The sequence below is a fragment of the Bos taurus genome, chromosome 3 (assembly GCF_002263795.3).
Source record: "Bos taurus isolate L1 Dominette 01449 registration number 42190680 breed Hereford chromosome 3, ARS-UCD2.0, whole genome shotgun sequence".
NCBI classification, from domain to species: Eukaryota; Metazoa; Chordata; class Mammalia; order Artiodactyla; family Bovidae; genus Bos; species Bos taurus.
The window spans coordinates 115862099-115875901 of NC_037330.1; the positions used below are offsets into that span (position 1 = coordinate 115862099).

The 13803-nt window shown below is 51.2% G+C and overlaps 1 protein-coding gene across 4 annotated transcripts in view; it reads right to left on the reverse strand.

Moving 5' to 3' along the window:
* Positions 1–13803, reverse strand: part of IQCA1 (IQ motif containing with AAA domain 1) — a 188575-nt gene that overhangs the window by 83008 nt on the left and 91764 nt on the right. For 3 of the 4 annotated variants that reach the window (XM_010803867.4, XM_015467211.3, XM_010803866.4), the window contains 2 exons: positions 12434–12556; positions 31–109 (listed from right to left, as the gene is read on the reverse strand). In XM_010803867.4, coding sequence (XP_010802169.1) covers positions 31–109; positions 12434–12556 — 202 coding nt within the window. The remainder of the gene's footprint in view (positions 1–30; positions 110–12433; positions 12557–13803) is intronic. The other variant, NM_001206547.1, reaches the window with a different exon arrangement.

Genomic DNA, 13803 nt, shown 5'->3' on the forward strand with positions numbered 1-13803 from the left:
CAGTCAGCACACCCGTCCCGGTAAACTGACCTTTGTAGACGCTATTTCCTTCCTCCATCGTATGAAGGAAAACACTCGGTGACATTTTCCACATCTCTTCTTCTTCCTGCTAGAGCAGAATAACACACCCGTTAACGACAAGCAGTTTACCTGCTGCGATCAGACACTGAGCGGGGCACACATGCGTGGTTACACTGACTGTGGAGAAGCATGTTTGCTCCTGGTTTGTGGGCTGAAGGTCTAGCCCCTCGTCCGCCCACCTGGGAGGTTTCCCTGCTGACAGTCTGAGCGGGGGGTGCTGTATCCACTGACCAGGGCAGGGATGGTTTGAGACTTAGCTCCACCGGCGGGCTCACAGGGCCTTCCTGACCCAGGCACCTCTCTGGAGTCCCCCTGGCCCTGAGCTAGGTCCTGTCCTCTGAGGTCTGGCTCCTTCCCTGCTCTGAGAGCTGTTGCCCATCTGAGTCCTGCCACCTCCCTTTGCCGTGTTCCCACGACCCAGCTTCGGGGCTGTTCCCCACCTGCGTTCTGCTCCGCTACCTGTCAGCTCGGGCTTTGTAGGAGCCCAGGACTGCTCCTTTCTTTGCTGGCCTGTCCCCTCCCCGGGCCAGGAAGCCAGTCCTGAGCCCCAGCCTGAGCTGGAGACTCGGCCTCCCTCCTAGAGGCTGGTACTGTTGGCTTCCCTGCCCTGGGCCTCTGCTGCAGAGAGAGCTCAGCCACCCAGAGCAGCCAGATCAGAGCTGCAGGGACCCCGAGCTCTGCAGGTGCAGGCCCTGCCCTGATCCCCAGCATAAATACCCTCTGCCCTACACCGCCAGGGCTGCTGTCAACTGTGAATAGCCAGATCTTGCAAAGCCCCATCTGATGTTTCTGGGCAATCATGTTTACACTGTATGAAGAGTCAAGTGCCTGATGACCTGGTTCTTCTCCCCCGAGAAAGGACAAAGGAAGGATGCTTGTCTAGGTGATGTCCATGGGGACTCTTCCAAAGCACCTGAAGCTCTCTGTGTGGCTTAGGGGAGGAGTGGCAAGAAAGGGACAAACATCTCTGGTGGGTCAGGGTAGAGGACGTGTCCTTCTTTCTGAGACCCCGAGGCCACACGCCCTGGTGGTTGGGCAGTGCCTGCCCTCATACCAGATCCCTCCCCACTCTCCTGCCCCGACTTCACATGGCTGACGGAAGGATACAGGGAAGGAGAGCTCACAGGAGTGATGAGAACACCCAGGAGGGAGTCAGGCTTCTGGGAGGACCCTCACTTCTTGGGATGGGGTCGCAGAAGACCTGCTTGAATCACAGCTCATGAAATGTGCCACCAGCCTTGCAGAGCCTGGGAGAGAACCTGGACCCAGAAATGCTGGGGGCTTCAAGCCTATGGAGCAACTGACACACCCTTCAGGACCCACAGGAGGTCAAAGCTCTCACTGGGGCAGGAGACCCACCATGCCCACCCAGGACACCTGATCTTCTGAGAAGAATCAGCCGGAGAAACAAGAAATGACAGTGTTGGATGAAGGCATGTCCTTGGAGGAAAGAAATGATTCACGGACAGAGGGGCACCTAAAATAACTGACTAAAGAACCTCTTGATGAAAGTGAAAGAAGGGAGTGAAAAAGCTGGCTTAAAGCTCAACATTCAGAAAACTAAGATCATGGCATCTGGTCCCATCACTTCATGGGAAATAGATGGGGAAACAGTGGAAACAATGGCAGACTTTATTTTTCTGGGCTCCAAAATCACTGCAGATGGTGACTGCAGCCATGAAATTAAAAGACGCTTACTCCTTGGAAGGAAAGTTATGACCAACCTAGATAGCATGTTAAAAATCAGAGACATTACTTTGTCAACAAAGGTCCATCTAGTCAAGGCTATGGTTTTTCCAGTAGTCATGTATAGATATGAATGTTGGACTATAAAGAAAGCTGAGCACCGAAGAATTGATGCTTTTGAACTGTGGTGTTGGAGAAGACCCTTGAGAGTCCCTTGGACTGCAAGGAGATCCAACCAGTCCATCCTAAAGGAGATCAATCCTGGGTGTTCATTGGAAGGACCGATGCTGAAGCTGAAACTCCAATACTTTGGCCACCTGATGCGAAGAGCTGACTCCTTGGGAAAGACCCTGATGCTGGGAAAGATTGAGGGCAGGAGGAGAAGGGGACAACAGAGGATAAGATGATTGGATGGCATTACCGACTCAGTGGACATGGGTCCGGGAGTTGGTGATGAACAGGGAGGCCTGGTGTGCTGCGGTTCACGGGGTGGCAAAGAGTCAGACACGACTTAGTGACTGAACTGAACTGAGTCTTCTCAGAGATGTTCCGTCCTCTCTCTCCAGGTATCAATAAGCATTCGTGAATCTTTAGTATTTTTAGAGTCAATGTGTTACTGACCCGTGTGTTGCTGTGTTGTTGCCCTTTTGGTTTGGGAGACTCAGATCGGTCTGTATTTGGGGAGGATGGGACAGAGGAGAAGGGAAGGGAGACGAGGACAGGGAGGGGGATGAGGAGGGGCGGTAGGGGGAAGAGGAGGAGGATAGGGGGAGGAGGGGGGAGGAGGAGGAGGATAGGGGGAGGAGGATAGGGGGAGGAGGGGGGAGGAGGAGGAGGATAGGGGGAGGAGGGGGGAGGAGGAGGAGGGGGAGGAGGGGAAGGAGTGCTACTCCAGGGATGGGAGCACAGCAGCAGAAGCACTTTTCACAGAGGGACCAGTCAGTCCACGGTGGTCTGAGCTGGGAGGCTGGGCTACCTTTTGGTAACTGGAAATCAGTAGGGCAGTGTGTACTGGAACAGGGGCCAGCAGACAGATAAGAGGCTGGGAGACAGAGCAGGGACGGACCTTGCAAGGCCCACGAGCCATGACCTTCAGAGAGCATGACCTTGGTCTGGGAGCAGGGTGGCCCTGGGGGTCCCAGCAGAAGTCCGATGTTTCTGCATCTGCTCAACGGGTCATGACTCTGGCTGGAGGGCGGGATAAGGCTGGAGGGGGTGAGGGTTGCCCCCCTTCTCTCCGACCAGGATTCACTTTCCCATCTTCTTCTGTGGGAAATCCCCTTAGGCCCCAGGCCAATGTCCCCTCCCCTGTGAAGCCGTCCTGGATTCTCCCAGGTGGACAAGACCCTCTGTGGCTCAGCAGGATTTGCTTGTCCTTCCCGGCGCCTGTTTCACCATGTAGATGACCGGCTATTTGTGCACTTGACTTTCCTGCTCTCTCAGGCTGCGGGGCCCCCGTGGAGGGGGATCCCATCTTGCTGATGCTCGCACCCTATAAAGAACCAGCACCAGGCTGGTTCTGGCCAGCCACGCCGACTCCCTCTGCAATGGGGCAGAGTCCACACGCAGGTAGACTGGCCAGCTGACAGCAAGGTGGGAACATGGGCCCCAGCCATCACACAGCCTTCTGCGGAGAAGCGGTGGTCTCCATGGACCTGGGTCCTGCAACTCCCAGCTCCAGCCCACGCCTTCCAGGAGTCTCTGTCATGCGTCCCCCACGTGCCCGGCTCTGTCTTATCAGCGGACCTAAGTGGGCTGGTGTTGCCACCCACAGACCCAGTGAGTCACAAGAGAAGCAGGATCTAAGATATGCCCAGTCTTTCCACTCATTCAGAAATCTTATAAACATCACGGAGGATCTGCTCTATGCAAACGCCCGAGAGGGACGTCCGGAGAGTAGGGGCCTGGCTTACCTTGGCTTCTCCTGCAAGCTGATGGCAAAACCATGTTGTATGTTTTGCAAAAATGGTTATTTATTGTGCCAAGAACACGATGGCAACAATGCAATAACATTTTTAAAAATCAAAGAAAATAATCAGCTTTCTCACCATCACTTTTATCCAATGAACCCTTTGTTTTTCTTTTTCCTTTTCTGTACATATAGGCAATGTCTGTCTGTTACAGCATAATCATAGTGATATAAAAGTCTTGCCAGCTGAGTAGGTGAAACAAAGCATTTACTTTTAATCTCTATTCCTTTATTTGGTGCCACTGAACTGTATTTTGTGTTTTGTTTTGATTTTTTTTGGCTTGTTTACCAACTTTATGACCTTGTTCACCTGTAAACATTTCCCGAGCACCTACTGTGTGGGGAAATTTCTAGGGGCTGGGATGACAAGGACCCTTGAGGCTCCACCCCTGGGGCCTGCCTCTGAGTTCTCCTGTTCTGGGATTCTCAGATTAGTTGTTGTTCAGTCACTCAGTTGTGTTTGACTCTTTGCCACCCCATGAGCTACAGCACACCAGGCTTCCTTGTCCTTCACTATCTCCTGCAGTTTGCTCAAGTTCATGTCCATTGAGTTGGTGATGCCATTCAATAGTTCCTCTGTTGTTCCCTTCTTCTCTTGCTCTCAATCTTTTCCAGCATCAGGGTCTTTTCCAATGAGTTGGCTCTTTGCATCAGGTGGCTGAAGTATTGCAGCTTCAGCATCAGTCCTTCCAATGAATATTCAGGGCTGATTTCCTTTAGGATTGACTTATCTCCTTGCTGTCAAGGGACTTTCAAGAATCTACTCCAGCACCACGAATTAGAAAGCATTGATTCTTTGGTGCTCAGCCTTCTTTATGGTCCAACTCTCACATCCCTTGGGCTTCCCTGGTGACTCAGATGGTAAAGAATCTACCTACAGTACAGGAGACCTGGGTTATATCCCTGGGCAGGGGAGATCCCCTGTAGTGGCGAATGGCAACCCACTGCAGTATTCTTGCCTAGAGAATTCCATGGACACAGGAGCCTGGCGGGCTACAGTCTGTGGGGTCACAAGAGTTGGACACGAATGAGTGACTGACACAAACACACATCTGTACATGACTACAGGAAAAACCATAGCTTTGACTATACACACCTTTGTTGGCAAAGTGATGTCTCTGCTTTTTAATACGTTGTCTAGGTTTGTCACAGCTTTTCTTCCAAGGAGCAAGAGTCTTTTAATCTCAGATCAGTGGAAAGGGGTTAAATTCAAGTGGGGCCACGTGTTAGGCTTTTTAGATGGGGGTAGGCATCTAGGCATTTATCTGTTAACATGTAAGCCCATACGTCAGCCTGATCACTTGTGGCTTTCAGATTATCTGATGGGTCCCTCAGGATCTGTGTCCTGGGGATAGGAGAGAGGTCACTCTGATGGGGAAGAGGCTGATGACTTCTCACTGAACTCAGAGAGAAATTGTAATCCACTTTTAGATGCAAAAGGGAAAAATCAGCCCAGAAGTGGCCTGGGGGCACTGCAGACAGACAACAGCTTTTCAAGCTAATTGAATTGCATAGAGACAGGCCCGAGCTTTTTCCCAGAAGAATTAACACCAAGCCAAGTCTGTTTATGGCTGCAGGAAACAGAGACAAGACTCGGCAGTATTTGTGCGATTGTGTGTTAGGAACAGGACAAAACCATTGAAGACAGTTCCAGGAACTTCCCTGGTGGTTGTGGTTAAGACTCCATGCTTCCAATGCAAGGGGTGTGGGTTCCATCCCTGGTGGGGGAACTAAGATCCCACATGCTGTGCAGCACGGCCAAGGGGTGGGGGGGAAAATATATATATATATATATGTATATATATATATAAAGGAAAATAGTCCCAAATGGTTGAACATACGGAACACTGAAAAAATAACAAAGAGAAAACAAGAGCTGTAAGGATGAACTGCAGAGTGCTTTTTTCCCATGTTTTCTCTTCCAAAGCCAACATGAGGTCCAGAGAGACGCAAATGAAATTATGCTGATATTGAAAGCATATTTGCAAAGATTGCTATTGGTCTGCAGAAAATGCCCTTGAGGCACCAGCATTCTCCTCTATCAAGGTCCCCCTTTAAGGGGATCTCCTTATCTGCAAGCCTGAATACCTCTGTTCAGGCAACTAACCTGTGTGTTAGTTGCTCAGCTGTGTCCGACTCGTTGCACTCCGTGGACCGGAGCCAACCAGGCTCCTCTGTCCATGTGATCTGGGCAAGAATACGGGAGTGGGTTGCCATTTCCTGCTCTAGGTGATCTTCCCCACCCAGGGATCGAACCCGGGTCTTCTGCATTGCAGGAAGATTTTTTTTTTTTAATATATACCATCTGAGCCACCAGGGAAGCCAGTTTAAAACCAAAGATCCCAAATAAAGACCGGTTTGTTTTCTTACTGTTGAATTTTGAGAATTCTTTATGTATTATAGATACAAATTCTTTGCCAGATAAATAATATGAAAATAATTTTCTCTTAGTCTATGGCTTATCTTTTCAGCCTCTTTACAGGGTCTTTACAGAACATAAAACTGCTATTAATATTTTGATGAGATCAAATTTATCTCTTTTATGAGTCACACTTTTGGTGTTAGGTCTCAGAACTCTTTAGCCCCAGATCCTGAAGATCTTTTCCCCAAGGTTTTTATTTACAGGTTTTATTGTTTCATGTTAAAGTCCATGATACATCTTGAGTTAGTTTTTGTATCAGGAATGACGTTTAGGTAGATTTCCACTTTCTTGCCTATGGATGAAAGACTTATTTTTGGAAGCCTACCAGTCCCTAAAGAAGAAAATGCCTGGATCCATCTAATTCCTTCTGTCCTTCGGCATCTTCATGTTGAGGACCCCCAGGTGGATCCAGGAAAGGAATAGAGAACTTCCATTAATTTAAACGTGAATATGCTTGCAAAGTTTCTTGGTGAGCTGATCAAATGAATATAAGATTGGAAGTCTGAGTTATTTTAATTTAAGGTGCTCTTGTCTACAGTTACAGAGACCCACCACAGTGCCCCTTACTCTTTTCTCATGCTACGAAGCCCAAAATAAATTGGAAATCCAAGCAGGGACACTGAAACCTACAAGTTCACACCCCAAAACTTCTTCCAGTCGTCTCCACGTTCAACCATCTCAAAGACCCCACAGGGACATTCACTCATCCTCAGATTCCTGGTTGATGGAGTGCCTACGGGAGCTCTCCCCCGCTGCTCTGGGGTCAAGAGGAGAGGCCCTGTGGGAGGGTCACGGTCCTGCAGGTAGAGGTGGCCCCAGGAAGGAGATGCTGTCATGAAGGGGTGGAAGGGGGGTCTCTGAGCCAGGCGGGTGGGCTGCTGTAAAAGCCCAGCTCTTTCCACCACCAGCAGCGCCTACCCTGTCCATCATGTTCTCAGGGAAAAAAAAAAAAAAAATCCACAAGGTCAACAAACGCACTTGTTTCTCTTTCAACTTCGTGAACGACGTTTGATTTTAAATGCATCGTGTCCTGTGAGGCTGGATGCACACTTCAGACTCAGACCATCCCCGCCTCCAGCCCACACCTGGCCTTGGGTAGGACCAGGCCTTGTAGTAACCCTGCTCCCACCCTGGGTCTAACTGACTTTGCTGCCTCAGTCAATCCCTTCTCCACTCCCAGTCCATCCCATGACACGGCCACAAAGCATGGATCTTAGGCCACAACTTGCTGAACTCAGATCTACTCAAGTCACTACTACCCTGGATATGACCATCTATCCATCTTCTCTCCGCAGAAGGCTCTGCCTGGCCCCGAGGTCTCATTCATTGCCTGCCGCAGCCTCTGTGGGCTCCAGATGTCACACACCCTCCCCGGCCTCCCATCACCTGTGCTCTGAAGTTGTCCTCTGGTTCTGTGGCTTGGATATTGTTGCCTAGAAAACCATCCCTGGCCAGCCTCCAGATCTGTGCACTCTCCAGGCCCCTCCCAACAGCTACCCTTGGGATAGTTATGCTCCTTTGCACATGCATCCCCAGTCCAGCTCCCCTCTGTCAGTCCAGCTCCCCCCTTCTCAGTCCAGCTCCCCCCCTCTCTAGTCCAGCTCCCCCTCTCTAGTCCGGCCCCCCCCTCTCTAGTACGGCCCCCCCCCAGTCCGGCTTCCCCTCTCTAGTCCGGCTCCCCCCTTCTCTAGTCCGGCTCCCCCCCTCTAGTCCGTCTCCCCCCCTCTAGTCCGGCTCCCCCCCTCTAGTCCGGCTCCCCCTCTCTAGTCCAGCTCCCCCTCTCTAGTCCGGCCCCCCCCTTCTCTAGTTCAGCTCCCCGCTTCTCTGGTCCAGCTCCCCCCTTCTCTGGTCCAGCTCCCCCCTCTAGTCCAGCTCCCCCCCCTCTAGTCCGGCCCCCCCCTCTCTAGTCCAGCTCCCCCTCTCTAGTCCGGCCCCCCCCTCTCTAGTCCGGCCCCCCCCCTCTAGTCCGGCCCCCCCCTCTAGTCCAGCTCCCCGCTTCTCTAGTCCAGCTCCCCCCTCTAGTCCAGCTCCCCCCCTCTCTAGTCCAGCTCCCCCCTCTAGTCCAGCTCCCCCACTCTCTAGTCCAGCTCCCCCTCTCTAGTCCAGCTCCCCCTCTCTAGTCCAGCTCCCCCCATCTAGTCCGGCCCCCCTCCTCTAGTCCAGCTCCCCCCCTCTCAGTCCAGCTCCCCACTCTAGTCCGGCCCCCCCCCTCTAGTCCAGCTCCCCCTCTCTAGTCCGCCCCCCCTCTAGTCCGGCCCCCCCCCTCTAGTCCGGCCCCCCTCCTCTAGTCCGGCTCCCCCCCTCTCAGTCCAGCTCCCCCCCTCTCAGTCCAGCTCCCCCCTCTAGTCCAGCTCCCCCCCTCTAGTCCAGCTCCCCCCCTCTCTAGTCCAGCTCCCCCTCTCTAGTCCAGCTCCCCCCTCTCTAGTCCAGCTCCCCCTCTCTCTAGTCCATCCTCCCCTCTCTCTAGTCTGGCTCTCCTCTGTCAGTCCATCCCTACCTCTCTCTAGTCCAGCTCCCCTTCTCTCTAGTCCATCATCCCCTCTCTCAGTCCAGCTCCCCCTCTCTAGTCCAGCTCCCCCCCCTCTCTAGTCCGGCTCCCCCTCTCTAGTCCAGCTCCCCCCTTCTCTAGTCCGGCTCCCCCCTTCTCTAGTCCGGCTCCCCCTCTCTAGTCCAGCTCCCCTTCTCTAGTCCGGCTCCCCCCGCCTCTAGTCCGGCCCCCCCCTCTCTAGTCCAGCTCCCCCTCTGTAGTCCAGCTCCCCCTCTCTCTAGTCCATCATCCCCTCTCTCAGTCCAGCTCCCCCCCTCTAGTCCAGCTCCCCCTCTCTAGTCCAGCTCCCCCCTCTAGTCCAGCTCCCCCCCTCTCTAGTCCAGCTCCACCTCTCTCTAGTCCATTCTCCCCTCTATCAGTCCAGCTCCCCGCCTTTCTAGTCTGGCTCCCCTCTGTCAGTCCAGCCCCCCTCTGTCAGTCCATCCCCCCCCACTCAGCCCAGCTCCCCTCTCGCAGTCCGGCTCCCCCTCCGCCTAGCTTAGTTCCCTTTCTAACCAGAGCTGCTTCTCTCCCTCCCTCCCTTTCGGGGGATGTTCTGAATAAACCACCCTCACAGCCTCCCTCTCAGTGTTTCCAGGGAACTCCACCCAAAGGACCAGTTACTACCCTATTGATCTGCCTGTACCCCCCAAATTCTAACTCATTCTAAAAAAAAAAAAAAAAAGAGAGAGCTCACTTCATACAATTAATTTTTAAAATCCTTCCCCACTTGGCAAGATAATTTTGAAACAGTGCCTAATAGGGAACAGGGACAATTGGAAGAATTTCAATTTTATTCTAAGCATCTCTTCTTCTAAATATGCATGGGTGAGTTTGACACTTGCAAATTAAAATTCGCTGTTAGTGAAGCTTGTTCCATAAAAATCTGAAATTATCAGCTACACAATCTGGTCTTTGTTGAGTGACAGCATTTTATTAACTAGCTATTAAAGAGTCACTTAATGATGAATGGCTTTCTACAAAAAAAGCAAAGTTTGAGTACATCAGCATTTATGATGTAGTTGCATATGATGGGGATAATCCTTCAGAATTACTTGGACATGAATTTATATGAAAAGTGCAGGTCTACAAAGTGATAATGTGATTATTAAAATAGGAAATATTAATCTCTAAGAAGCCTTGGCACATTTAAATGATGTTGGTATGTTTCTTACAGATCAGATTATCTTTTCCACTGACTTAAAAAAAATCCTATCCTGAAATCATTCCTAAAGCTATTCAAATCTTTATGCGGAAATCAGCATTTTGATCTGTAGAAAAAGACATCTATTATTGTTTATCCTGGTTAGAGGGTAAAAGGCAGGAGACAGAGGCAACTAGCTTTGTTGAACTCACATCGGTGTGAACTCACCCCTAACCATAGGGGCAGAGCTGTTCGCTTATTCTTCTGAGTATTGTTCTAACACTTGGGCATCTATCAATCGCCAGCTCCACATATATAGTCAGAAAACTTGGCAAAGATCTCAGATAAAAACATCTGAATATTTCAGCTAATTTCTATAAAGGGAAAACAGACCCTTTCCAAATTATCACACCGGTATCAAGGTTTAAAGCTTTGTAAGTCTAAGTCTATGAGATAAGGTAATAGCTGGTCCTGTGGGTGGGGCTCCCTGGAAAGAAGACTGAAGACCAGCAGGTGGTTTATTGGCAATGTCCCCCAAGAGGGAGGGAGGGAGAGCAGCAGCCCCAGCCAGAGGGGGAGCTGAACTGGGCAGAGGGGGAGCTGAACTGGGCTGCAATGGTGAGAAATCAGTAGTTGATCCCACAGGGCACCCAGGAGCTGGGAGAACCCTTCAGAGTTGTCCTGGGCAGTGAGGGGCTGGGTCTCTGTACCCTAACTTACCCTTTTTTTTTTTTTTTTAAAGATGATTCTATTTCTTCATTTAATTAATTAATTTTTGGCAGCACCTCACAGCCTGTGGGATCTTGGTTCCCTAACCAGGGATCAGACCTGTGCCCCCTCGAAGTGGAAACACAAGACCACCAGGGATCCCCCTAAGGTGACTAGCCTTGAAGGCAGCTGGCCAGTGTGGGGTGGGTAACCTCACTTCGAGCACCTGCCTTAGACCCTGAACAGTTGCTGGGGAGGGGCCGAGTGTGAGGGGGCAGCACCCCATCCTGTAGCTGGGGATGGAGCCCCTTGGTCCTGAGGGGGAGTCACAGGGGCCGCATGCATGCAGCATCCACTGCGGTGGAGGGGGGAGACCAAGGAGAGGAGAGAGCTAACAACAGAGCACCAGGGTTAGAGAGGGACAGGGCAGTGGGGGCAGCTGTGAGATTCACATTCATCGCAAGGAGGGGGTGAGCCCCCGCCTGCTGTGTCGGCCACGATCAAGCCCAGGAATTTTATTTATTTATTGGCTTAGTTGGGTCTTCACTGCTGGGCTTTCTCTAGTTGTGGCGAGTAGGGGCTGCTCTTTGCTGCCCAGGGCAGGCTTCTCATTGTGGTGGCTTCTCCTGTTGCAGAGGTCTCTCGATGGGAGGGCTCAGTAGTTGTGGAGCACGGGTTTAACTGCCCCGCAGCACGTGGGATCCTCCGGTACCCGGGATCAAAGCCGCGTCCCCTGTATTGGTAGGTGGATTCCCAACCACTGGGCCACCAGGGAAGCCCCACTCCGAGAAATTCTAAACAAGATGCTAGCTCTTATCACCATCGTGATACCTTGCATTTTTGTGGACTTCAGGGATTCCCGTTTGATACTCTCCATCACCCCCTCTCCCTTGCTTACAACTTTGGCCTCCTGGGTCCAGTCTCTCCTTCATGACACACCCGGTCCTGTTTCTTTCTCACTGTGATGGCGTCAGAGTTCCCAGGCACCATCCACCACACCCAGTGAGTTGCCTCCCCCACGGAGAAATTCGAGAGTCTGACGGCCAGGGGGAACCCATCTCTGGGAAGATGAGGAGCGTGGCCTTGGCTACCTGAGCTAGAGGTGGCTCTCTGCCTCTGGACAGAGTCACGGAGCGACATAACCTTTCAGGACCCACTCTGGTTTAGGTCGGGCTTTTGGTCAGCTGTGACGTAGTATCTGGGCAAAAGGCTGTAGCTCACACATTCAGGTTTTCGGATGGTGCTACCTTCCAGCTGCAATTCTATTTCCCAAAGAAGGAGTCTATGTTGGAGAGAACCACCACCCTGGCAGGGGCCTCTCCACGTATGTGGGGGTAAAGACCCCTCCAGTCGTGCCCAGGATGTAGCACCTGCCTGCCCGCCCACCACCCAGCAACCCCATCACACAGGGCAGGCCCGGCCCGCACTGACTCTGAACTCTGTTTTCCTTTGGGTATTAAGAAACAAGTCCTGTTAAAAACAGGTCTGAGACGTCAACGTGAAGTGATAAATTGGAAGGAGTATGCTTTGGTGGAAGTAGACAGGATTGTTTTGACTTTGTAGTGGTCATTTGGTTTGCCAAGAAATTTTCCTTATCTCTACCCTTGAGAAAGGATGAGTGGGATCATGTGTCTTGAGGAATGAGCATTCAGAGTGATCGCATATGTGACTAATGTGAGGTGTCTGAGTTGTTGAGACCACTCCTCAGCCTAACAGGTATTTACAAGTCATAGAAACGATGACAACTGACTGTCGACCGGCATTTAAAAAAAACGAAAAACAGCTAAGGTTTCCAAGGAAATGAGTGACTGTAGTCTCAGCAGACTTGAGATTATTCCAAGGAGTCAAAGCAAAAAAGGAAAAAAGAAAACTCCCAGTTTCTAAAACTCCAAATACCTTGTTTTTTTCCTTTGTTTCTTTGGTTTCCTTTTCTTTTTTTTCTTTTTTTGGTTTCTTTTCCTTCTTCTTCTTTTTGGTTTTCTCCTCTTCGTCTTGGCTTGCAACAATATCATCAATAACCTGCAAAGAAACAAAATCATCATAGCACTTTAAGAGAGTCGGATGAAGACGAGGCTTATCTTTCTGGTCCAGAAAGAAGTGTTTGCGTGGGTCAGTGTCCCTTCTCTGCTCGGCTCTGAACCCTGCAGACCCAGCCTCCTGGCCTCTCCACTCTGCCTGCCGTCTGCCTCTGGCTGGATTCATCAGCAGAGGCAGCGGTGGGGCCTCAGACGGCAGGTGGAGAGAGAGGCTGGACATTTCTGAATCCAGTTCCCTGCCAGTTCAGAGCTGCTGTGACTCCCAGGGGTCCCACCGACACCAGGGGTGGGGCAGGGGGGGCGGTGGTCTTGGCTTCATTAGCGTCTCAGCTGCAGGCCGCTTCAGGCCTGCCCACATCTCTTCCCCAAATGCCAGCCGAGAGCTCCTGTGCTCCTTGCCTACACTCCATACATCTCTTCTTGGAGTTGGTTTCTTTCATCTCTGATTTAATTTGTATTTCCTACAAAAACCCACTTATTGTCCTAAAATTTAAAATACTGGTTAGGAACTTCCCCAGTGGTCCAGTGGTTAAGGCTCCAAGCTTCCAATGCAGGGTGTCCTAGTTGGAGAACTAAGATCCCACATGCAGAGCAGCATGCCAAAATAAATAAATAAAATAACAATAAGACAATCAAATAATTTTTAAAGAATACAATATTGATTAAAAATACCTAGTTCACATAGCATTAGCATCATTGGAGAATTAGTGAAAGTTTGTAAAAAAACCCACATGTGCTAAGTTGCTTCAGTGGTATCCAACTCTTTGTGATCCCACGGACTGTAGTCCACCAGGCTCCTCTGTCCATGGGATTCTCCAGGTGAGAACACTGGAGTGGGCTGCCATGCCCTCCTCCAGGGGATCTTCCCGACCCAGGGATGGAACCCACATCTCATGTCTCCTGCACCAGCAGGCGGGTTCTTTACCTCCAGTGCCATCTGGGAAGGCAAAAAAACCCCATACGATTCCACTCAATATGATCAATATTCGCCGGGCGCTCACTTGCTGTGAATTCTAGGAGGTAAAACAGTGACCCCGACGGGACACGCAGGACCCTCGGGCTTTGCGCGTCACTGGTCGCGCGACTGCGACAAGTGGCAGCACCTCTGGGAGACCCAGTTTCCTCCGCTTTAAAATGAAATCAGCACTTCCGTCCCGACCACTTACAGTCGCCAGGCGCGGTTCCGAGAGCTTCACTTGGTGAGCTCATTTATTGCCGAGCACGTCTACT